The sequence below is a fragment of the Euleptes europaea genome, chromosome 8 (assembly GCF_029931775.1).
Source record: "Euleptes europaea isolate rEulEur1 chromosome 8, rEulEur1.hap1, whole genome shotgun sequence".
NCBI lineage: Eukaryota > Metazoa > Chordata > Lepidosauria > Squamata > Sphaerodactylidae > Euleptes > Euleptes europaea.
Genome location: NC_079319.1, coordinates 58,225,810 through 58,238,426, shown reverse-complemented (window position 1 = coordinate 58,238,426; position 12,617 = coordinate 58,225,810). Strand labels below are relative to the sequence as shown.

At 38.9% G+C, this 12,617-nt stretch overlaps 1 protein-coding gene across 2 annotated transcripts in view; it reads right to left on the bottom strand.

Annotated features, from left to right (window-relative positions):
* The window catches only part of GNAL (G protein subunit alpha L), a 160,776-nt gene that overhangs the window by 38,247 nt on the left and 109,912 nt on the right, over window positions 1-12,617 (bottom strand). For both annotated transcript variants that reach the window (XM_056854117.1, XM_056854118.1), the window contains exon 5: window positions 3,879-3,976. In XM_056854117.1, coding sequence (XP_056710095.1) covers window positions 3,879-3,976 — 98 coding nt within the window. The remainder of the gene's footprint in view (window positions 1-3,878; window positions 3,977-12,617) is intronic.

The window sequence follows — 12,617 nt, the reverse complement described above, 5'->3', positions numbered from 1 at the left end:
ACAAAGTAATGACTACAGGAGAATTACACAACTTTAAGGTTGACAATGAGGACATTGAAATTGTTCAAGACTTTCTATTCCTTGGCTCCACCATCAACCAAAAGGGAGACTGCAGCCAAGAAATTAGAAGGAGATTGAGACTGGGAAGGGCAGCCATGAAGGAGCTAGAAAAGATTTTGAAGTGTAAGGATGTGACTCTGGCCACCAAGACTAGATTAATTCATGCCATCGTATTCCCTATTACTATGTATGGGTGTGAAAGCTGGACAATGAAGAAAGCTGATAGGAAGAAAATAAATTCCTTTGAAATGTGGTGTTGGAGAAAAGTGTTGCGGATTCCGTGGACTGCCAAAAAAACAAATCAGTGGGTTATAGATCAAATCAAGCCTGAACTGACCCTAGAAGCTAAAATGACTAAACTGAGGCTGTCGTATTTTGGTCACGTCATGAGACGACAAGAGTCACTAGAAAAGACCGTCATGATAGGAAAAGTTGAGGGCAGCAGGAAAAGAGGAAGACCCAACAAGAGATGGATTGACTCAATAAAGGAAGCCACAGCCTTCAATTTGCAAGATCTGAGCAAGGCTGTCAAAGATAGGACATTTTGGAGGACTTTCATTCATAGGGTCGCCATGAGTCGGAAGCGACTTGACGGCACTTAACACACACACACTTCAAGCTATGGGAAACAATTAAAAAAGACATGATAAGTTGGTCGAATAAAAAACTCTCTTTTTTGGGATGTATCTCAGTGACCCAAATGAACATTTTACCGAGGATTTTATTTTTATTTCAGAAATTACCAATCATCTCCCAAGTAAAATATTTTAAGGTCTGGAAGAAAGACTTATTAAATTTCATCTGGCAGGGGAAAAAACCAAGAATTGCTTATAAATATCTTGTGGACTCTAAAGATAGAGGAGGTTTTGCACTACCCAATTTTCAATTATATGCCAAAGTGGCAGCTTTAGTATGGCTTAAAGACTGGATTGAACTTTCTAACACAAGACTACTTGACTTAGTTTTGATAATAGAAGTGGTTGGCATGGTTATTTATGGTATGATAAAATCAAAATGTATACATCATTTCAACAACATAGAATTAAATCCTCTTTATTCAGAACATGGAAGAAATACAAACACTTACTCGAACAGAAGACACCAATGTGGATATCATCACAAGAAATGTTGACTCTACGCCCACTTAGGCCTGCACAGTTTGTTACGTATCAGGAACTTTTGAAATGGGAGGGTAACAAATGTTTATTGAAAGATTATGAGGAAGTAAAAGACTTATTGACCTGGTTTCAATTTCACCAGATTAACAGGGTTTTCTAAAAATAAATCACCCTTTCACAAAGCATTATTGGATACAAATGATCACTTAATTTCCAAGATGTATAAATTATTATTGGAAATTCATTGTGAACAAGACCGGATCAAACCCTCCGTGATTACCTGGGCACAAACTTTGGGCCATGACATATTACTGGACAAATAGGAAAGACTTTGGTCTCGAGATATGAAAATGATGCTTGCACAATCTTTACGAGAAAACATTTATAAAATGATTTATAGATGGTATCGAACACCCAAAAAGATGGCGACAATTTACAATACAATGTAAACAGGTTCATTTCACCATATGTGGTGGACCTGCGACAAAGCAAAAAAACTTTGGGACATATTTACAATGAAATAAGACTGATAATACAGAACAATATACCTAAAACACCAGAGATGATGTTGCTTAGTATGATACCTAACTCTATTTTGACTCAAATAACATTTTTAATGTATGCCACCACGGCTGCAAGACTGGTTTATGCAGTTAAATGGAAATCATCGGATATTCCAGACAAAACAGATTGGATACAAAAAACGATAGAATTGGTAGAAATGGCTGAACTTACAGCATTGATTAACCAAAAAGACAATATACAATTTATGGGAGAGTGGGAGGCTTGGAGAATGTATTGTGAAAATAAATTGCAAATGGGGAAATTTGAGGGCTATTCTTTAATCCATTTTATACTATTTTTAAGGATGATTCTATAATTGAATATATACTCACTGGAATAATGGATTATATGATAAGATTATAGATACTTATGAATTATATATTTTTTATGAAACTTCGATGATTGCTTTAAATATATTTACATACTCATAGTTATTTAGTAATATAAGGATTAGAACTGTTGTCAAAAGAGTACGCAAATTTATTAAGAGATAGACGGAGATGAAGGGGAAGTCATATTTTTTATCTTTAATAAATTTGTAATTTCAACAATAATTAATTATTTTTTCTTTTATACTTTTTAACTTGATGACTTTTATTATTGTTGATATGTTTGTTTATATGTTTTGGGAAAAATTATTATAAAAATAAAAGAAAATAAAAAAGAGGTGTTCCCGCCCCCTGGCTGGCGCCAGAACACCCCGGGAACGCCTCCCGGGGAACAGTCATGCCTCCCGGCTCGCCGCTGTGGCCTGTGCCGGCTGCGGCAGCGTCCAGCCCCAGCACTGCTGGGGTGGCAGCTGGGGACCAGTGCCTGCATGCCAGCGCTGGGGCCACTCACGCTGGCGTACGCCTTCCAGGTGGTGGTGGTGTGGGCCCCTGCACCGGCGGAGGCCGGCATTGGCCTCCTAAGGCCTATTGGCCCAAATTTCAGGAATGGGCTATAAAGCAGGTTGTAAAGAATGCTCGAGGGGATAGCCATGATAGTTCATTACAATAAAATAAAACAGACGTCCAGTGGCACATTAAAGACTAACAACATCTATTCCATCATGAGTTTTAATGATTCAGAAGTGAGCTCTGCCTCATGAAAGCTCATGCTGAAATAAATGTTGTTAGTCTTTAAACTGCCCCTGGACGTTTGATTTATTTTGGAAAGAATGTTCCTGACTACTGCTCTGTACCTTTGGCACTATGGAAAGTGACAGTTTTGAGGTCAAAAATGCCTTTAGCGATCATCATTTTGATGATAAGGTTTAACTTATCCATAACTGCAAACGAACAAAACAAAATCCAACCTCTGGATGCAAAGTGAAGATATTTACTATACTGAATGCCAACTAAATGAAATACTTTTTGGAAGCTGGCAACTCAAAACTTTATAAAAATTATTTGGGATTTGGGGGAAGGAGCTATATAGTTAAAAAATCCTCCTTTAAAAGAAAAAAGTTAGGTTTCACATATATGTAATATATACTGCACAGCTAATTTCATTACCCCCTAGTAAAATTCCAGACACTGCATTTGCCATTTCAATGGGAGAGTGGGCTGTAGCACAGGTTAAAGGTTCTTTGAGCAATGCTGAGATGTGTTGCATTAACAGCAGTATTTATATAATCTACTCAGGGTCACTGAAGAAGTCACTGAAGAACTCATGCAAATGGTCAGTTTATTGCCATAGCTCTAACTCTAGGCATTCTCTTCTGGGATCTTGGAGACCTCAGGCTACTGAGATGCTTTAAAAGCCCCCTTTAGCCATGAGGATGTATTAGTGGAGAGTGGTGATAGAGGACTGGTGAGGAGGGCTGCTGTGGCAAAGCTGTACTTAGATCTCAGAGGATGATGACACAGTTAACAGGCTGGAGGAGGAGAACCAACTGGGAAGGGAGGAGGGAAGAGAAACAGCCAGAGTTACCGTCAGTCAGGTGATACGTGGGAGCTGCATAAATGGGGTGTGTGTGGTAGGTTAAAAGAAAAAGCCATAGAGATGTTATTCCTTCCCAACCTCAACCCAAATATCCTTCTGCAATTTTCCACTAGTCTCAATTTAACAAATTTAGATGGTTATATAATGCAGAGATCTTTAGCATTTTGAAAGTACATTTTTCTGTTTTAATTATTCAGAAGCAGCACTTACTATTGTGCACAATCAATCAACTGGTATTCATTTGATCTCTCGAAGCATGCTTTTACTCCTTCGTCGTCCCAGAGCTTTTTTGCATGTTCAAAGAATTCCTGAAAATTGGAAATTTAATAATGTATTAATTTGAATGAAATATTAGATTATTACTCAGACCCTACAGAACACTTACTGAAAGGGTGTAGCCAGTACCTTGGGCGCCTGTGCCAGTGAAGTCATATCTTAAACAGTCATGGGAACTTACAAATATATTGCTTTCCTCTCATAAGTTCTTTCAGCGTCCTATCAAAAAAGAAATGTAACATGACCCCCGTCCCCAATACTTTTCAGACTCTACAATTCTATAGTTTCAAAAACCCCATGCAAAATTATTGTAGAAGGCTTTCTGTCTAAAGCAATTAAATTCTTGTCCAACTGAGGATGTGCAAACCTTTTAATTTTTTAATTTAGAACACGGTTCCAAATTCAAATGGTTTGGAGTAAACCCCTCAAGTGCTCCATGAACTCACTTTGAAAGGTGTGCACTCCCCTCAAGTGCACACCTTTAAAAGTGAAGACTTGAAACCAGGGTACTCTGTGAAGGGTTCTATTTTTACATAGGGTGCGATTTTCATCTAAAGGCACTTAAAATTCCCTTTAAGTTTTTAAAAGAGGAATCATTGCTGCCCTTAGAACTTCTCTACTCCTGGGGCCTGTGAAGCCAAAGGTGTAGGAAGACTCTATCTTGAATCAAACCAGAGTCATAAGAGACATTCCCATGCAAGAAAATGCCATTTCTTGACAGGTAGGCTCCTGTGAGAAACTGTCACAGCCCTTCATTAAGGGCTTGTTTCATTCCATAATATATCCCCACACCCAGATAACTGGTGCTTGTGGGACATAAGAACATAAGAAAGGCCATGCTGGATCAAACCAAGGTCCATCAAGTCCAGCAGTCTGTTCACAAAGGGGTCAACCAGGTGCATATTGAAGGACAATAACCTGAAATTCATTCCTATTCAAGGAACACTGACATAATACACATCTGCCTGGTAAATTAATCAAAGCCTCAGTCAGCATGGTAATGCCATCTCTTGCTCTATTAGCATCCCCCTTTAAGGTACTCAAGTGAGAAGACAACCTTGGTCACCACTCATAGGAAAGGGCATAAAGGAACTTCCCTTTATTTCAGCATTTTGTTGTTTCACACCAGGACTGTTCCTCCGTCACCGTATTTCTTGACAGTAGTCACACTTCAGGATCAAGAAACACATGAATCTCCATACCTTTGTCTATCTCCCCCCCACCCTTCTATCTCTAGCTTGGTTCTTCCACTTTTTCATCTCCAGCTGTCCTGCTTGCTCTCAACCCCCTTCTCACTCAGTCAGCTGGAGCCCTGCTACTGAAATCCCACTCTCTCCAGCAGCCATACACCCCATTTCCATCTTCCTTTTGCTTTTGACCAAACCCAGATATCATGGTGACTCCCCACCCCCTTTCTGGTAGCCACACTTGGCTACACAAATTTATTTATTTCCCCATTCCTCATGTTACACACCCATCTTTTCCCCCTTGCTTCTGCTCCAATCCTGATCCTTTCCTCTTCAGCCTGTCCAGTATGTCCCCTCCACCCTCTTCTCTATGATACCTTCCTTCCCCACTGTTCCCTCTTTCTGTTCTCCTTCTGGACACCATACACACATTCACAGGCTGGTTCCATTTGGATTAGCCATGGGTGGACACATCCAGTTTAAGTAACTGCTTCCACCAGAAATGATTTAACTGCTCTTAATTGCAATTCTGGGTTTGTGTAACTTTGATTTCATTTTATTGCATCTTGGAATTGCCTTCCCTTCTTGTATTTCTATTACTGTATCAATAAAGATTGATTTAGTTAAATTAGAATTCTCTCTCTCTTTCATTCTCTCTCGTATTTCCCAAATATTTCCCCAAGTATGCACCTGTGTATAGGATCCCCAAACCAGGAACAGGGAAGTGCAGGTGCATTCCCCTAGGTGGTAACAACTCAAATGTGGCATTGTATCTGTATCTAAAGAGCTAATTCACATAACCAGTTGATGTACTATCTATTGAGAGAGAAGCTCAACTATTGATGTATTGATGATTAAAAGTCCCTCCCCATGGTAGTTAATATGCGATACTACATGATAGTTCACACATTCAAACTAGCAAAGCACACGTGATTACATTATAAATATGGTCATAAAAAGAAAGCCAAACGAAAGTAAAAGAACATATCAGTTCCTTTCCACACGCCCTTCCAACATTCTTTACAAATGTTTCTGAATTACATATTTCAGAATTAAATAGAGAAGCAAGAAGCTGTAAGCGATTAATTTAATGTATGTATAAACTGACTGTACAACTTCTGGTACTTTATGCACTCAGTAAGTAACTTGACAGTTCAAACAGCCAGATAAAGAAAAGGCTGTAATTATAGGTGCTGTCTATCACACTTCTTTAAAATGTAACTTCAGCCTGAGTCATGCACAGGTCTTAGGAGAAGGTGGGATGTTAACTTTAAAGTGAACGGGTTCTTGGCAAAAAGGTGAGGGTTTATTTATTAAAGAAATTTTCTTTTCACATATTACTCATTACATCAGTGCTCAAGAATTTCATTACCTTCAGCTCTAAAATTACTTTCACTGCCTACTTCAAAGTACGAGAAAATAAAACTGTGTGCATAAAAGTTGATCTTTTTGTTTAAATAACAACTGTTTAGAAGGAGACCAAATGTTTTAACAAAGCAACAGCAAAAGTTTGTATGCAAAAATATCAAACAAACAAAAAATAACATTTTTAAAAAAGAAATAAACGGAATAAAACACAAAAGAACAGAATGTTACTGGAACAGGGTTCAAAATGGCTGGATACTTTTATTAGTAAGAGGCATTTTACAGCAACAGAATTCATACTGCAGCAGGAAACTTGGGAGGATGTTCATTCGTGTCTGCTTGCTAGAGCACTCCTGACTTCTGCAACCTCAGCTTTTTTTCCTCTTATGTGAAATAAATATGCCTTCCACACAAGATGAAAAAAAAAACTTTTGTAAACTGGATTTCCCTTAGACCACAAATAAAACATCTTGGCAATATCATGTGAACACATGTAGTTATTTCTTAGTGGCTTCAAGTCAGCAGCTCATCAGAATCCACTTTTAGGCACAACTTTACCAGCTGCTTTTAAGAGTCCGGGGGTACTTCAGATGCTATGGAATGCCCAGCATGCAGCACTATCTTTAGCATATAACACCCCCCTCCCACGCCATCTGCACTGCAGATGGGGTGACTGATGCTGCTAGCACAATAGGTGAGACCCAAATAAATAAATAAACCAGAGATACCCACATGTTTTCCTGTGCCACATATTTCCTGCTGTTGGCCATGACTGTGACACTTTCACACAGCCCAAATAATGCACTTTCAATCCACTTTCACTGCACCTTAATGATTGTTTGCAAGTGGATTTTGCCAGTTCACACAGTAAAATCCACCTTCAAAGTGGATTGAAAGTGCATTATTTGGGCTGTGTGAAAGTGCTGAATCTAAGAATCTTGCAAAGCATTATGGGAATGCCCACAAAAATTAAGTTTGGATATTCAGAAGCCACGTCCCAAAGAATATCTTTAAAAGTCACAACACAGAGAATTCTGTCCAAACTCCAAGCAACCTACTATAGAATAATTTCAACGACTCTAATAGGACTATTCTAAAGCAAGCTGATTAGCTGTCATCACCCTTGGAGAAGAACTCTGTTGCAGACTTTTGTGAAGGAATTTCTACTTTCAAATGAGATTATGTAAAAAATAAACTGCTTGATCATGATTATTTACTATTTCATAGCTCCCAGCTATAGTAAACATTTGCCAGCCACATCAGCCTAAAGAAAATTAACTTTATAAGTAATCTGAAATGACAGGAAAGACTTATTTATTTCACACGACTGAAAAAAGAAGAAGCAGAGATCACAATCCTTAAATCATTCAAAAGCAACCTTGTTTAAAGGTTTTTCCATAGAGGTTATATTTCAGCGAGCTATGTGATCATTTACCAAGGGACTAATGATCTGATGTGTTTTATTATGTTTAACACAAAATAAATCAAAACAACAAAGCTCTGTAAAAAGTCACAGAAGGTTGGCAAGCACCATGGTATTTACTTAACAATTATAAACTCTGAGATCTTGTACCAGAAGGTGATTATACTAATCAAATTATATTTATTAATTGTCAGGGCAAACTTTTTTATGACTGAGAAATTAATTATAAACCAAGAGTTTTGGCTTAGACATTAAAATGAAACTATTGAGATTATATTAATTAGCTTTACAAAGCAGCTATTCACCTATGGCAAGTAAAAATCACTTCCAGGAAACCAGCCAGAATATTTTTGTCAACTGAGAGATTCCCACCTCCCATTTAGGTTTCTGATGAGCCACAAATGACCTGTGTGGAAAGATGGGCTATCAAAAAAGCTGACCGGCTTTTAGGAATTTATTTGCAAGGCTGAAATAAAGTGTGTTTGTGTGCTGAGAATAATGTGTAGCTGTAAATTCAACAGGAACATAGTATTTAGTACTATGTTATACGGAAATAGTACAGGAATATTTTCCCTATATAATTGGACAGATATCCTATACACAAGACAATGTGTGAACTGGACAATTAATATATGGGAAATAAGGCCCAAGCATGGTGCCCTCCCCCCTCCAGCCATGATCACCTAATGCAACACTGAGCTTCTTAACACACTTCATCCCCATGATCAGGAATGTCATCCAGAAAAATACCATGGCTGAAGGGATCAAAAGCCATCAAAAGGTCCATGATAATCAACAGGATCATGCTTGTCTGAGGATACCATTGTAGTTTCAGTTCCAAAACCAAACCAGAAGTTGGACTGAAAGGAGTCCAGATTATTTGCATCAAAGAATGGTAGAACTGCACACCTACAACTCACTTGAGCCTCTTGCCCGCCCACTCCCCAGATACTTGCTTCCAGAAAGTATCAGAGGGAAGCTATGTTGGTCTGCAGTAGAAGAGCTAGATTCAAATCAAATAGTACCTTAGAGACCAACAAATTTTGGGTGTATAAGCTTTCGAGAGTCAAAGATTCTTCCGTATATGATGAAGGGAGCTTTGATTTTTGAAAGCTTATACCCGGAAGGTGCTACTGGACTCAAATCTAGTTCTTGCTTCAAGATTATATACATCCATATCTACTATATTTATTGAATAAAACTCCGGATAACATCGACAAGGATCAACAAGATATGCTAAAATACTTAATTACAGCTGCAAGAGTAGTTTTAGCATCTCTACGGAAAACAAATAGAATACATAACAATGGCACAGCTAACTGAAACATTACAGAAACTCAACAACGAAATAGAGACAAATGGAAATCCTTCTATGAATACATAAAAACCAAAAATAATAATAAAACCTCATGAGACTCAGCAGATTCATACTTGAGATCAAACTTAATCAGTTAATAACGTAATGTACCATGACATTTTACAAAAGGGTAGTACTACTAGATATATTAAAGCTGTATAATATCTATGTGTGTGTGTGTGTGTGTGTGTGTGTGTGTATATCTTACTCCATTACCCTTCTTTCCTTCTGTATCCCATTTACTATTAAAAACTAATAAAATATTTATATAAAAAAAGATTATATACATCCAGGGAAGACTTTTTCAGGATTCATGACTGCCTCTCTCAAGACAGATGGCAGGCACTACCCCCTCCTTTAATGAAGCATTTGCTACTCCCTGGATTCAAATGGGTACCCCTTCAGGCAGATGTTATAAACCAATATGTGCAAAAGTAAAGTATAATTTTATTAAGTCACATACTTCTAATCAATTTGTCCTTATCCTTGGACATTAATAACTTTAGAGCAAAAGGCATTGGCTATCTTACAAACATCTTAAAATGAGATGGCTATAGGATCTTCTGAATGCTTCGTAATCACACCTAACTCTTCTTAACACACTTTCAGCTGTAACATTAGAAATCCACTCGCTTGCATCAGAAAAATAGCAGGCATCATCCATTTGGAAGGTCTCTAGAGAACAGTAATTTAGCATAAGGGTACTAATAAAGTCTTCGTTTTGCTTCCATAGAAAGCATGAGCCCTATGTACATACAAGAAGTTCAGCTTACTCTCTAGCCAGGAAGAACATCTTCTCAGTGCATAGGAAATGATAACCTTTCAATCTGAATGGGAAACAATACCTCAGAATAACTTCATCTGCACAAAAGGTGGGTTGCTCCTCAAAGCCACTTCTTCCTCTTGTCACTTCATATAGATGATGACACCAGGGAAGAACACTTTAAACAACCACAAGTGGAGATGATTGGCTTCTAGAGGTTTTAACAGCTTATCATCAGTTTTGGAAACATCAGTGGCAAGCTCTGTTGATGAACAGATATGGCAAAGAATTCACAATATTCCCTTCCAAGTTCCTTCTGGGTACACTGTGTGTGAACAAGATCTAGAGGTACGGGTAGACTGTAAGCTGAATATGATCAGTCAGTGTGATGCAGTGGCAAAAAAGGCTGATGCAGTCTTGGGGTATATCAACAAATCACAAGATGTCATAGCCCCGTTGTACACTGTACTGGTCAGGCAGTGTGAGCAGTTCTGGAGGCCTCACTTCAAAAAGGATGTGGACAGAATGGAGCAGGTATAGAGGAGAGCGTAGAGGATGGTCAGGGGCCAGGAGCCCTATGAGGAAAGGCTGACGGACATAGAATCATAGAGTTGGAAGGGACCACCAGGGCCATCAAGTCCAACCCCCTGCACAATGCAGGAAATTCCCAACTACCTCCCCCCTCCACACCCCTAGTGACCAGAAGATGGCCAAGATGCCTTCCCTCTCATCATCTGCCTAAGGTCACAGAATCAGCATTGCTGACAGATGGCCATCCAACCTCTTCTTAAAAGCCTCCAGGGAAGGAGAGCTCACCACCTCCCGAGGAAGCCTGTTCCACTGAGGAACCGCTCTGTTAGAAAATTCTTCCTAATGTCTAGACAGAAACTCTTGATTTAATTTCAACCCGTTGGTTCTGGTCCGACCTTCTTGAGCAACAGAAAACAACTCGGCACTCTCCTCTATATGACAGCCTTTCAAGTACTTGAACATGGTTATCATATCCCCTTTCAGTCTTCTCCTCTTCAGGCTAAACATACCCAGCTCCTTCAACCTTTCCTCATAGGACTTGGTCTCCAGACCCCTCATCATCTTTGTTGCCCTTCTCTGGACACGTTCCAGCTTGTCTACATCTTTCTTAAATTGTGGTGCCCAAAACTGAAATTAGTACTCTAGTTGAGGTCTAACCAGAGAAGAGTAAAGCGATACCATCACTTCGCGTGATCTGGACACTATACTTCTGTTGATGCAACCCAAGACTGTGTTTGCCTTTTTAGTTACAGCATCACACTGCTGACTCATGTTCAGTATTTGGTCTACTAAGACCCCAAGATCCTTTTCACACACACTACTGCTCAAACAAGTCTCCCCCATCCTATAATTATGCATTTGATTTTTCCTACCTAAATGCAGAACTTTACATTTGTCTTTGTTGAAGTGCATTTTATTAGTTCTAGCGCATTTCTCCAGCCTGTCAAGATCATCCTGCATCTTGGCTCTGTCTTCTACCGTATTTGCTACCCCTCCCAATTTAGTATCATCTGCAAATTTAATAAACATCCCCTCTATTCCTTCATCCAAATCATTTATAAAGATGTTGAACAACACAGTGCCCAGCTCAGATGCCTGAGGAACTCCACTAGTCCCTTCTCTCCAAGTGGACGAGGAACCATTAACTAGCACTCTTTGGGTACGATCTGTCAACCACTTGCAGATCCATCTAACAATAATAGGATCTAACCCACATTTTCCCAATTTGTCAACTAGAATACTAAGTGGAACCTTATCAAAGCCTTACTGAAATCTAGATAAACTATGTCTACAGCATTCCCCTGATCCAGCAAGGTAGTTAAACTTTCTTTAAGTATCTGAAAGGCTGTCACTTAAAGGAGGGCAGGGAGCTGTTTCTGTTGGCAGCAGAGGATAGGACTCGCAATAATGGGTTTAAATTACGGGTGGAAAGGCACTGGCTGGACATTAGGAAGTTGTTTTTTTTACAGTAAGAGTAGTTCAGCAGTGGAATCGGCTGCCTAGGGAGGTGGTGAGCTCCCCCTCTGGCAGATTTCAAGCAGCAGCTGGATGATCACTTGTCAGGGATCCTCTAGGCTGATCCTGCATTGAGCAGGGGGTTGGACTAGATGGCCTGTATGGCCCCTTCCATCTTTATGATTCTATGCTTTGGGAGTTCACTGGGGAGAAAGGTGGGTATAAATGAAGTTAATAATAAATAAGCAAATAAATAATGGGGAAACCAGTGGTTTTAAAAGAATAAAAAAGGAAAGGTGAAGAGGGTGGGAATAAAAAAAATGGGAGTATTGTGCAAGAAATTAATCTTCCCCATGGGATTTCACACCAGACAATGTATGACTTAAAATAATGCTAGTAAATATATAATGCTGGTAAATATAGTTCTATTTTAACCAAAAAGATCACAAAATAGGTAAGAAGCAAAGTGAAATGTCATTTCCCTATTATTTCCTAGAGTAAAAATAGCTCCATTAGAAATGCACATTTTCTTAATATTCAGGCTTTTAGTAAACCTGCCATCAACAATAAAGGTGTAATGGTTTCACTTGGA